Source organism: Aplidium turbinatum, chromosome 18, assembly GCF_918807975.1.
Source record: "Aplidium turbinatum chromosome 18, kaAplTurb1.1, whole genome shotgun sequence".
NCBI classification, from domain to species: Eukaryota; Metazoa; Chordata; class Ascidiacea; order Aplousobranchia; family Polyclinidae; genus Aplidium; species Aplidium turbinatum.
Genome location: NC_137489.1, coordinates 12,927,571 through 12,939,479, shown reverse-complemented (window position 1 = coordinate 12,939,479; position 11,909 = coordinate 12,927,571). Strand labels below are relative to the sequence as shown.

The 11,909-nt window shown below is 36.1% G+C and overlaps 1 protein-coding gene across 1 annotated transcript; it reads left to right on the top strand.

Annotated features, from left to right (window-relative positions):
* The first annotated feature begins 874 nt into the window (after positions 1-874).
* On the top strand, positions 875-11,462 carry LOC145787579 (uncharacterized). Its single transcript, XM_082599346.1, has 16 exons — positions 875-1,336; positions 1,701-1,798; positions 2,230-2,427; positions 2,647-2,812; positions 3,367-3,543; positions 3,950-4,126; positions 4,746-4,882; positions 5,212-5,357; positions 5,979-6,131; positions 6,915-7,050; positions 7,572-7,682; positions 7,874-8,048; positions 8,392-8,509; positions 8,987-9,113; positions 9,596-9,722; positions 10,433-11,462. Exons 1-16 carry the CDS (start codon positions 890-892, stop codon positions 10,643-10,645), a joined length of 2,706 nt encoding a protein of 901 aa, XP_082455472.1. The 5' UTR covers positions 875-889; the 3' UTR covers positions 10,646-11,462.
* Positions 11,463-11,909: the final 447 nt, after the last annotated feature.

The following is an 11,909-nucleotide window of genomic DNA, read 5'->3' as shown; positions in this document are numbered from 1 at the left end:
TTTTCTTTTTTCGCCTATTGTGCACTTTGAATGCAAGGCTGGTGTGTTACTTTTTTAAAGGTTTTTGTATATTCAATATCGCTGCGTTCATTTTCTTTTACACTTTAGTCTTTTTCTCTTCTTGTTTCTGGCACCTTCTTGAATTCTGTGAGAAAAATACTGCAAACTGCACAAGATAATATTTTGCACACTGCATTAAGCTAGTACGTTGATTTTGCGCTCTGTGAGCAATGGCAAGTTTTCTCTTCTAACTGATTTCCGCGACAAATAAAACGCGTGTCTTTCGCCACTTTGTAGCGCGCAAGAAGTGATGAACTACCATAAAAAATCATGCTGTCTAGAGCAGGTGACAAAGTGAATGCTTTTAGACATTTCAAAGGCAATAACTTGTAACAAAATTGCAACCACTTGTAGAGCGTCAACTAAAAGCAGCTTTAATCATTTAACCAAAGAATCGGAATCGATGTCGGCATCGGAATTGGCAAATATTTAAGAATCGGAATCGGCAAAAATTTTGTAATCGGCACATCCCTAGTTTATTTAGCTATTTGCATTTGTTCAGTGCACACAATATTGGCAAAAATTTACTCCTCTAGTTCTCTCTTCCAGAAAAAGATCAAAATTGTTTGGTCTTGATGCGGATGCGGACTTAGCAAGTGGCAACTTTTAACCATAGTACATGCAGCTATTTTGTTTATCTAGTGCGCACAACATTAGCAAAAAATTCACTCCCCAGTTTATCAGCGTGCTCGGTTAATAAGACCAAAATTTTCTGTTTTTGAAGCAGGCTTAGCAAGCGAAGACCACTTTATTTTGAAGTATGCAGCTGCTAAATTTACCATGAAGTTTTATTTGTGTTATATACAGGAAGTAATGAGTGAAGTGTTTTATGATTGGCTCGCAATTAAATCAAATGAATTCAAGAAACCTTGTTCCTCCTTCCCATTTTGACGTAGACTCATTGGACTCCTCTCCCAAAGATCATAGATCCTCCTGCTCTTTCCCACCAAGACATGCTTTGATAAAAGATTCACCTCGTAATGCAGTGTTGAAAACACCTCATGACTTTATGCTTCCTCCAACAAATGCTCAAACTGTAACAAGCAGTTCAAGCTATTCAGCTAATGTGTCTTCTGTTATTCCAACATCCCCATATGCTAGATTTGGTATGCTTCAAAGTCCAGATGAGTCGTCTGATTCCATTGAAAACAAAGTTAACTTGCCAAATTTCAGAGCAACATGTAATGCTGAAAATGAAACAGCTTTATTCTTAAAAGCGATCCAAAAAGAAAACAAAAAACTTAAAGAAATATTTATGAATCATGAATCGGAAAAGGTACAACTCTGGTTACCATACACTTTTATTGTTATTTTCACACATGATTCAAAACTATTATAATATAAAAGTTAACTTTTTAACTTTTAAGCTATATATATATATTTAAAAAGATGCATGGCAGTAAATATATTTTAAAAACTTTATTTCGATTTCTGAATAATACTTTTAAAGTTATTAATTGTAATTTATCATAAGAATGTGATGTTTATAAAAGCATTAGTACTGTATGTCATTTTACTATTTCACAGCAAAAGTAAATTAGGGTAAAATTTTAAACATAAACTATTTAAATTATGATATACAATTATTATATATTATACACATTGTGTTATTGTTACCACTTACCAGTTTTTGATTTCAGGATTCAAAATCAAATATAAATGTCATTACTCACCAAGTTCAATATATTGAAAGACTGCAGCATGATTTATCTGAAGCATCAAACAGGTTCAAATGCAGGTATGTTGGATTGTTGGTACAGGAATCAGAATATTGTGATGGATAAACAAAAAACGATCTATCAAATCTTGTGTAAAGTAAATGTGCTTCATAATTTTAACTTCAAAGTTAATAACATAAGTGTAGCTTAAACTGACGCTTCCATATTTGCAAGTCACACAAGACCCTAAATAACTTTTCATAGGCTGCAGAGTGCAGAAATCATCTTAAGTTAAATTGTTTGTTGTCCTGATAACACATCACAGCTTCATTGAAAAAGGCAGGTTGGAGTACACATAAGACACCATTTGGTCTGAAGTATCCTGGACCCTGGTCTTGTACATAATTCCATTTACCATGATTGCGTACAACGTCAACGTAATCATAGCAAATTCTGTACTTTAACCTGCTTTTTGTGTGACAATTTCATTTTGAGTTCCATAATTTTTCAGTGAAGAGCAACTTTCAAAGCAACAATTGCAAATTCAAGAAGCAAATCTTCAATGTCAGCAACATGTTCTTGAAGTAAAGAAACTGAAGGAAAACATGCGGCTAGAAGAAGAGGAAAAGCTCAAGCTATTAAATGTCATTGCGGAGTTGAAAGCAAACTTGGCTGTAACTGAGGAAAATCAGCAAAAGCTACAGAAAGTGTAATAGAAATATTATGAATTAAATCTGCTAAAGTTTGTTTTGTTGTGTCTGGACCATTTGTAAAGTGCTGCTGCTGCCATTCTATTTATTTGGGTAATATTGCTTTAACACTGTAATACTTGTCTTCAATAACACACTGTTTGATGTCATGATAATTTCCAATGCTATATACAATTCTAAAAGCTATTCCCATTTTAAGTTGTTTTTTTATACCAAAGGCATGATGAAAAACTGTTGCTCATGAGCCAAGACCATGCTGAAGAGTTACATAATGTCAATGAAAATGCCAAAAAAATTAGAGAGGAAATGGAAAGGCAGTTTGAAAATGAAAGAAAATCATGGGAGAAGGATAAGGCAAAACTATTAAAAGAATGGGAATTAAAGGTTTGTCAATTTGGCTGCATGTTAAAACTTTTTTATTGTATCTTGTCAATGTTAACACAAGTAGAAAATTTTATGACATTTTCTTTTGGAGCATGATTGAACTTCTGTCAATAGCATTCACATCTATAGCAGCTTCAATTGATGAATGCAAGTGTGTTGCTATGGCAAGTTGTGTGCTATAATTTCTGGAGATGCACTCAAGCATCTCCAATGATGAACACATATTTTCGGTTCAAGCTGGCAAGCTCTGTACTAAGCCCCTTGGACTTTTGATATCGACCTAACTTTGATCAAAAGGGTGCTCAAAGAACAAATCAATAAAAGACTAACTATAAGTGTTTGTAGCAATTTTACTTATGCACGCTTTAAAAAAATGAAACTTTGTGAATACGCAAAACGATACAGGAACACACACAGAATTGCCTATAGCCTTTTTCAGCATTTGCTAAATAAAATGTTGTTATTAATTGCACTTCGAATAACCTTGTTTGTGTTTAATGTAGACTGCAAATTGTAGAAAGCTCAATCCAAGGTTTTATGCTGCATTTTTACAGCATGAAAACGTTTCTGCTGGTTACGAGTCGTCGATTCAAGCAAACTTACAAGAAATTGAAAAAGAGAAAATTCGAATGAAGGAACGGAAAAAGTCACTGGAAAATCAAATATCAGAAATGGAAAAAGACAATGCTAGCCTGAAACTAGGAATGGGCCAGCTGGAAGAGCAATTGAAGGTTTGTTAAAGAAAATCTGATATTTGAAGATCCAGCTTCAAGTTTGACATTGTTTCCCGGTTTTTGTAAAATGTTTTCGCCTTGACTGAGGACACTTTTGCTGATGCTTAGCCTTAAACCTTTCTGTTTGCTCTCATAGAAATGTGAACTACTGATGCATGACCAAACACAGCATGGTTGACAAACTCAGCATGGTGAAGTGGTAAAAGTTTACATTGCAACTTGCATTGGAAATATAACACAAAAAGTGTTCTGAATGTAACGTTATTGTGCCCTGCCAGCAATTAACTTGTATGTAGGCCTAGGTCAATAAAAATTTTAATTATAAGTGGTGCAATTGGCTGTTGTAACAATGTTTTATTCTTATTTGACAATTTTAACGTTTCAAAGTTGAAAAATCTTTTAGGAAGCAGACAAGAGCAGAAGGCAACAACAATGCAAGATGGAAGAGCTACAAGAGACACTCAAAAGTGAAAAAGACTCAGTGGCAACACTGAAAGCGTACATATCACAAGTGCAGGCGGACGAGCATGCAGTGGCTCAGTGGAAAAGTGAAAAACAAAAACTCAACGAAAAAATTGAAGTAAATTAAGAATTTAAGATACACTATTAGCAATTAGCATTATTATCTATTGATCCAGTGTCATCATCGCTTTGGAGGTTGTTCACAATCGTTTGTAACACCGTTTTATCTTCAGCTAATATTTACACGCGTAGAGGTTCATGTCCAGTCTTTCAAAACTGTCTGATCTTTTTACTTTCTGCCTCTCATTTGCATCGACTTTTCAATCACAGTGTGATGAAGATAAAACAACTCACTACAACGGCATCCGATGAGCAAACATTTGTGCATTGCATCACCAGCTTCTTGTTGCTTTGCATATGAGGGCCCGCGTTACATGAATGAATGATTCTTACAAAAAATATTTTGAAATCCTTCACAATGCGGTTGCGCTTCTTGGCTTAAATTGAATCCAGCATTTTATCATTGTCGCTGTTTTTTTTTCAAGATTTGCATTTACGAAATCTAACGCCTTCCACACAATCCTTAACCGTTTTAGTTCAATACCACCCTTTGTCAAGAAACACGATTTTGGAATGCTGTGATTTTTTTCACCGATTTTTACTTTATTGTGACGCTAACCAAACTAACTTACAAGTTATGCTGATTCTTGATTTTAAAGATATGATACTGCTTTCAGAGATCCGAGGAAGAAAAAGAAGAGTTGAAAAAGACATTGGAGATGCTGAATGTGAGGTTTCAATCGGTGTCTAAGATTCTACAAATGCAGGAGGAGTCTATTGTAGCCCATACAACAGCCATCCCAGATCCTCAAAGGTATCCTTCTGAAATGTAGTTGTCACGTCATGTGCTGAAGTCAAAATTATTGATGTTTTCAACCCGTGATAACTTTTAGTTTTAGTCTCAGTCCGAATGACGTTATGGCCCAAATCTCCACAAATATTTTTACCCAAAAGCAGATCCTTGTTACTTTGTCAAACAGATAAAGCAACGCCAGTTAATGGATATCTGACGAAAGAGGAGCGGTATGTCCAAGGAGGAAGTTTTGATGTTGTTTTACCGCATGGCAGCGGTAAAAGTGTTCGAGTTTTCTAACTAGGAAACTTATGCATTTGGCCGAATCAAATCTTTAAAACTGTTTTCAGCCAAAACAAAGCAGCAGTCGTCACTTCACGTTGGAGGATGAAAGTTTTCGAGCTGATGGTTCAGTGCAAGTCGCAGGACATCGTTTTGTTGGAGGAATCGTCGAAACATAAAATTGCCTTGAAAGATCTCAACACCCGCTTGGAAGGTCTGTATCTTTTGACTGGAAATAAATCATACATTCATTGTTTAATTAACACAAAAATAATTTTTCGGCTATTTTAACGGTGAAGTCGTGAATATTTTTGGGTAAATAAGGCAGCAAAAAAATGCGATTTAACGATTTAAAATTAATTTCGAAAATTTCTTCATCTTATGATAATATTTCTTTTAGCAATGTTGCGCACGGTTTCGCTTTGCTTTTTACAACTATGCCTTCTGTACCACTCACCATTAGTTTTATTTTTTTCAAAATTTACCTTCATACCCTTTCTTTCGAATTCTTCCTTCTATTTCTCGAATTTGTTTTCAATCCCTCCATACCATCACTGGTCAAGACCAAGTCACTTACATACAAAATTTCGCTCAGTAAGCCATCCGTGACTCCTTCAGTCACAACCTCAAGGCTCATTGCTATGGTGAGCAACACTCATTGCGAGCTGATGTAATGGGCACTAAACTTTAAGCTGACAGTAGAAAAAAGTCACAAGCTAAGCACGCTGTCCAGATGAATTGACTGTCAGCTATACCAGTGAGCCTTGACACATTGCTCGCCAGCTTCACAACAAGTTTCTAAACTTTGAGATCAATATTTTATTTCTTCTTTCAGACCAAACTCGAGAAAAAGAGATTTTAGCAAACCGTTTGAGTGACGTAGAAGCACAGCTCCAGTTGAAAGGTCACGTCAATCAAACTTTGGAAAGCCAAAACGATAAATTAAAAGAAGACTTACAGCGATGGACGATAAAAGTTGAAGATCAAGGCAAGTGTTTCAACTCAGTGCAAGGAAAAGCTGCAGTTTTGTTGAATCTGCGCAATGTTTTAACGTGTTATTTTTACAATATTTTGCAAATTTTGCTGTGTGCGCTTTCCTCATGATTTTTGGTCAGGTTTTTTGCTGAAACGCTTTTGCATAAAATACGAATTTTGGATTTATTCTGAATCTCACACTGTGCTGTTGTTGAAGTCGACTTCAGAATTAAAAACTGTGCTTAAAATCAAATAATTATTTAAAAAATAAATTAGGTCTAACACTTTTCAACAAAATTATAAATATGGTGTTTTGAGAGGACAAATATTGAGTAAACTGAGGATTACTTGCATGGACATCGTCTGAGATGGATTGGCCATTTTGAATGGATAAATAAGAACAATTTGACAGTGAGTTTGGAAGAAAGTAGTGATGAGAAAAGGAAGAACAAAGAAAACGTGGGATGACACCTTGAAAGATGACCTGACTGAGAGAAAGTTAAAAATTAAAGATACCAACGATAGAGAGAAATGAAAGAGTCGCTGCAGACAACTGGTCGACCCTGATGTCTTGGAATGAAGGCCAGGCTTCTTTGAAGCAAAATGAAGTGGCAAGGCAAAGACTCATACGTTTTAATTGTTAATACGGCAATATGAGCAAAGAGACAATATTTGCAACGTTTTGGTTAAAAACCCATGCAAGATTGTCTGCTGTATCATTCGCCATTATTATATTAATTTTATAAAGTCACGTGAGGTTATATATCTTTTATGATGTGAGTTTATGTCGCTGCAGATGCCACTGAAAGAAAAATACGTGAGCTTGCGACAACCATGAAGAAGACAGTACTTGCAACATATGAAACGTATTTGTCTTCAGTGATGGAGAAATGTTTGCGGCTTGAACAGCGATTAGCTTTCGCCAATAACAGGTTTGTTCCAGAATATTCTGTTAGTGATGTAATGTTGCAAGACAACATTATTAAAGTGTATGTCAGATTTTTGTCAATTTTCATTGCCCGTTTGTTTATACTTGTATTGTGAAAACAATTTTTTTGTGTGTATTTTAAAGCTCCTGACTTATGTAAAGCTCATTTATTTGTGGAAAGTTTTAAAACCTTTATTAGTCATTTAATGCTAGAAATGTCAGTTATAGGACAAGTTTTTGCATCTATCAGTCAACTTAAACAGTGTTTTTAAATATTCTGCGCGGATTAGGATGAAAAGTGGTAACTAAATTTCTTTCAGCCGACGAGAAAAAGTGATTCTGATGGTGAAACGTCTGTCTACTCGCACAACGACACTTTGTTACCAAAATCTTTGCCTGTCTATGAAAGTTTTTACAAAAAGCATCTTTTTGATGAACAAATCAAAAATTTTGTTGCGTCTCATTAGAAATGCGCTTGATTTGGTTTCTGTATGATTTTCATTCACACTGATTGAGTTCTTTCAGGATTCGTACGGTCGGTGATTTATTGAAACGGCGTGACGCCATGTGGCGCGTACGACTGCAACAAGTCAATCACAAGGAGGACGATGCTGATGCTACAAGTTTGAAACACAAGTAACAAACCTGAACGAACCAATCTTTCACTTTGATTCAATTTTTAAAAGAACCGTTGACAATGTCATAAATCAACCCTTCAAAAACTCTGACTTTAAATGGCATAGTCCGGCATTTTAAAATTTTGTGCTTCTTTGCTGAAGACAATATCCATGAGCGTGTCATCGAAATTCAAACATTGCTTTTTACAGATCTGATCTCAGTATGGAAATTTTACACTTGACCGAGGAACGAGATTTGCTGAGTCAGCAACTTGCCCATGACGCTGCACAATTTGAACAGACGATCAGAAGCATGAAAAAAGACGAAAACAACTTTAAGCAAGCCAACAACAAGCTGGAAAAACAAATCATCAGTTGTGAAGAGGTACAGTGTAGTTCTATTGCAACTTCCGTCACTTCGACAAAAATTTAAGGACCTGGTGGACATTTTAAATTCCTATATCCTTGTTAGGAAGACTCTTTTTCCCATCTTTCATCATCACCATTCATTTGAGCGTACTCGGACACCATCAACAAAGTTTTTCCAAACATCCCTGTTCATTCTCATCTTTACCACAACAATACTGTCTGTAACCAAATAATCTATTTTTTTAACATTTCTTCATAGAACCACGTGCATCAATAAAGATGCAAACACTCCTGGAATCACAGCTGCAAGCAACTAAGTGTGTAAACTCACATTTTCGGTTTATTGCGTTTTTTTTTAGAAAATAAACGAACTGTCGAATAAAATTTGTGATTTAAACTCGACGCTGGAGGATGAAAAGTACGAAAAAGAAGCGCTCCTGGATGAGTTGAAAAAAATAAACAAGAAAAAAGAGCAGGGTGAGTGACAACTGACAACTGTGAACAAATATTTAACCTAATATCTGAGTGACAACTGGCAGCGTCTTTTGATATTGGTGTGGATTATTTTGAACTTTTCTTGTTGAATATACTTTTGCATGAGCGTGAAAATTAATATTCTCCACAAGAAAACTTAACTAAATCCATGAATTCCTTTAAGAAATAGTTTGTACACAATGTACACTACAGTTTGTACTTGTCATCTCCCACCTAGTTCCAAGGACGTCACTTTACGAGTTGTCCAGAGGTGCATTTGTGGCCACTTCAAATATAAGACTGTCTGCTCAGCAATCTTTTTAGTTGCGCCTAAGTAATCTTGTTAGTTCAAGCTTTGTACTTTTTTTTCGGTTTCACTTGTGTTGGAACAACTGCAGTATGAGCTGTATGGAAGCAAATCTTTTACTTTTTTCTTGCTTGATCACAGTTTTAAGAAAAACTAAAAATACAAATTTTTAGAAAGAGAAAAGTTAGTTGAAGAGGAGAAGGCGAATCATTACGAAGAACTGCAGGAAAAAGAAGCGGCTTTGACTCAAGCGAAAAGAGAGTTGACGAAATCGGTGGTCGCTCTTCGTCAGGCTGAACGGTACGAGATCACTTCAGTACTGTAGGTTTTTTGCTGATTGGTCATCTTTGTTGATGCTGTAACTCCAAAGCAAATTGTCACCATAAGCCTCTGTCAATATAACATCTTTATTTTAATAGCTCTCTTACGCAACATGTTTACAGTTAATCGTTTTTTTAATGGAATTCTCAATCTGGGCGTATTGGCTTAGTGTTGTATAGTAACAATATTAAGCACAAATAAAATGGAGTAAATCGTTGTGCTAAACCTACAAAAGCCGTACGCGGTCAATTCAAATAAAGTCATCTCGGCTTGTTTGTCTTAGAGGAAAAGCATATAATGCGGAAAACTGCAGTATTTTCCTCTCAAGAGCATAAAGTTGCTTTAGCACGAATTGAAATGCCAGACAGTTGAATGATCCACGTATGTAACCCGTAGACAGTGGTTTATTTCCAGCCAAAACCCTTCTGTGGAAACTGCTCAGTTTTTTTTTTAATACTTAGGGCTGCGGTCAGAGAAAGAAACCGATTGTCCGAGCAACTGGAACTTGAGAGAAGGTCTTGGTTGTCTGAAGAAGAAAAACTGCGCAATGAAATCAAGAATTTCCAAAAGGACAACAATCTTTTAATGGTTAGATTGCATTATTTTTGATTCGACATTCCCTAATGTAGAGGTAAAAAGCCACGACCTGCAGTTTTGCATGTTTCACTGGCACCCCCCGCCCCAAGTTCTAAAAGTTCAAAATCCATCAAAATTAACGCTGTTTTTGCTAAGTGTGTAACCACCTGCCTTGAACCAGCTTGCATTTATTTTTAATTGATTCAACAACTGCAATTCTACAGAAGCAAACAAGGACTTCTTTATTAGCTTGACAGAAATTGCTGTTTTTTTACTTGTAATAATTGGTATGTCTCAGCTGCATCCACTATAAATCTTCACGTATGAAGCTAACAAGTATCTAATGACCTGGTTGTCTTTTGTTACAATTTTTACTTTTTGCACCCTTATGATTCCAATTCACTAGTTTAGTGGATAGTGTACTCGTCTCCGACACCTTAGATCTGGGTTCGATACTTTGTAGGGGATAACAAAAATATTTATAAAAGTAGCATTATCAGTAAATCTTAAATTTGAAGTGCGCTGGTGCTGCTGCATTGATAACTGCAAGATACACTGAGTAATTCAATTGCATGAGATATAGTGTTGCAGTTTGTACCCTACTTTGTTGTCTAAGACAATATCTACTTGTGTTAGGCTATTGCTAATTTCACGTGATTCGTAATGTAGACCTACTACGCTGTTGCAATGTTTTCAAAACAAAAATCATTGTCATTGTACAGACCACCCTCCGACAAGAAGGTTTAGTGTCGGCTTTCAAGGCAGCTCGAGCCCAAACAATAACAATTGAGGAGGAAGCGCCTCCTAAACGGGTCCACTTCACCACTCCTCCCAAGCAAGAAGATGCCAGTAAAGCGCAACATCCGACTGACGTTGACAAGATGCTTCAAGATTTGACGAATCTCAGTGAAAAACTGCTTGCGGACAGTGATTGAAGTTTGCCACTATTCTGCATCGTGGCTATTCCGATTTTCATTTTTTTAAATATTATTTTCATCTTTATCACGCAATTACTTTTTGTACCGGGTTTATTTTGTACACTCAAAGATACGTCAGCGTTAAAATTCTAACTGTAAAGTTTCATTTTGATACATTTCTATTGTAGTTGTTCATCAGGCACTGTTCTACGCTTCGCACTGTGTGCGCTAATTTTTTATCAGTGAAAACTTCGGAAGACGTTTGCCACAGTTCATGTTTTTGTAGACTGTAGTTTTTTTTTTGCATGTCAGCAGGCTAGACCTGGTCAGTTTTATCTTTAGATATTTTTTTTTGTCGAATTTGCCAATTTTATTTCTTATTACAAAGGAGAGCATCACTGGCCCAAATGGTTTAACAAAATATTATTCTCTGAGGTTGTACTGTATTTATCAATATCATCCTATGTCGATTGGGAATGATTGATTGCGTTTCACGGTCCTTGTGAAGCCTCATAGCCTATGTAGTATGTATGGTAGGCAGGTTACAACGCGAAATGAACACAATAAACACAAACCTTGTTCATGAATGCTATTGGAGTAAGAGCTAAGTGAAAAGAAAACCCCACGTCAAATGATGTGTAGTTGTGTACAGTAACGATGACATGTGGGTACAGGGAGAACTTTTGGAGGGGCTCGGGAACTTGAAGATACCACCGCATATTTTTTGGATCTCGTGCGTTTTTCTTAAAAGTGTCTAAATTGGGAGCCCATTATCTTGTCGCTATTGGTACCAAGCCCAAATTATCTTAACCCCCCTGGATGTGTAAATAGCCTCAATGGCGCAACATCGTGACGTGTTTCGCAGAGTAAGGAGAACTTATGAAGCCAAATATTGTCGTGCATTGTTTGTGTCGTTACAAAAAGTGAGTTGATCATTAACCACATGCGCGTGATGCATGCACTAGGTAGGCAGTCAACAAACTAAGCGTTGTTGACATTGGCAGGATTGATTTGGTCGCCTAACGTTACATGGTTACAAATCTAAGCAAATAATAAAAGGATTGTTTCAAAAAGAAATGGTAATCAGGTGATAGTCAATGTGAAAACAATCACTTGAAATAAGGTATGATCTATAAAGTGCAAGTAGGCTAGGCAATTGCGGAGTTGTTTGCTTGTTTTATAGGGTCTAAATTTAAAGATATCCTTACATTGTAGCCTACCTACAGGTAAGTGCAAAACGAAAAGTTATTTAGCAAGAGTCCTGTAAGTTAATGAGTCTACG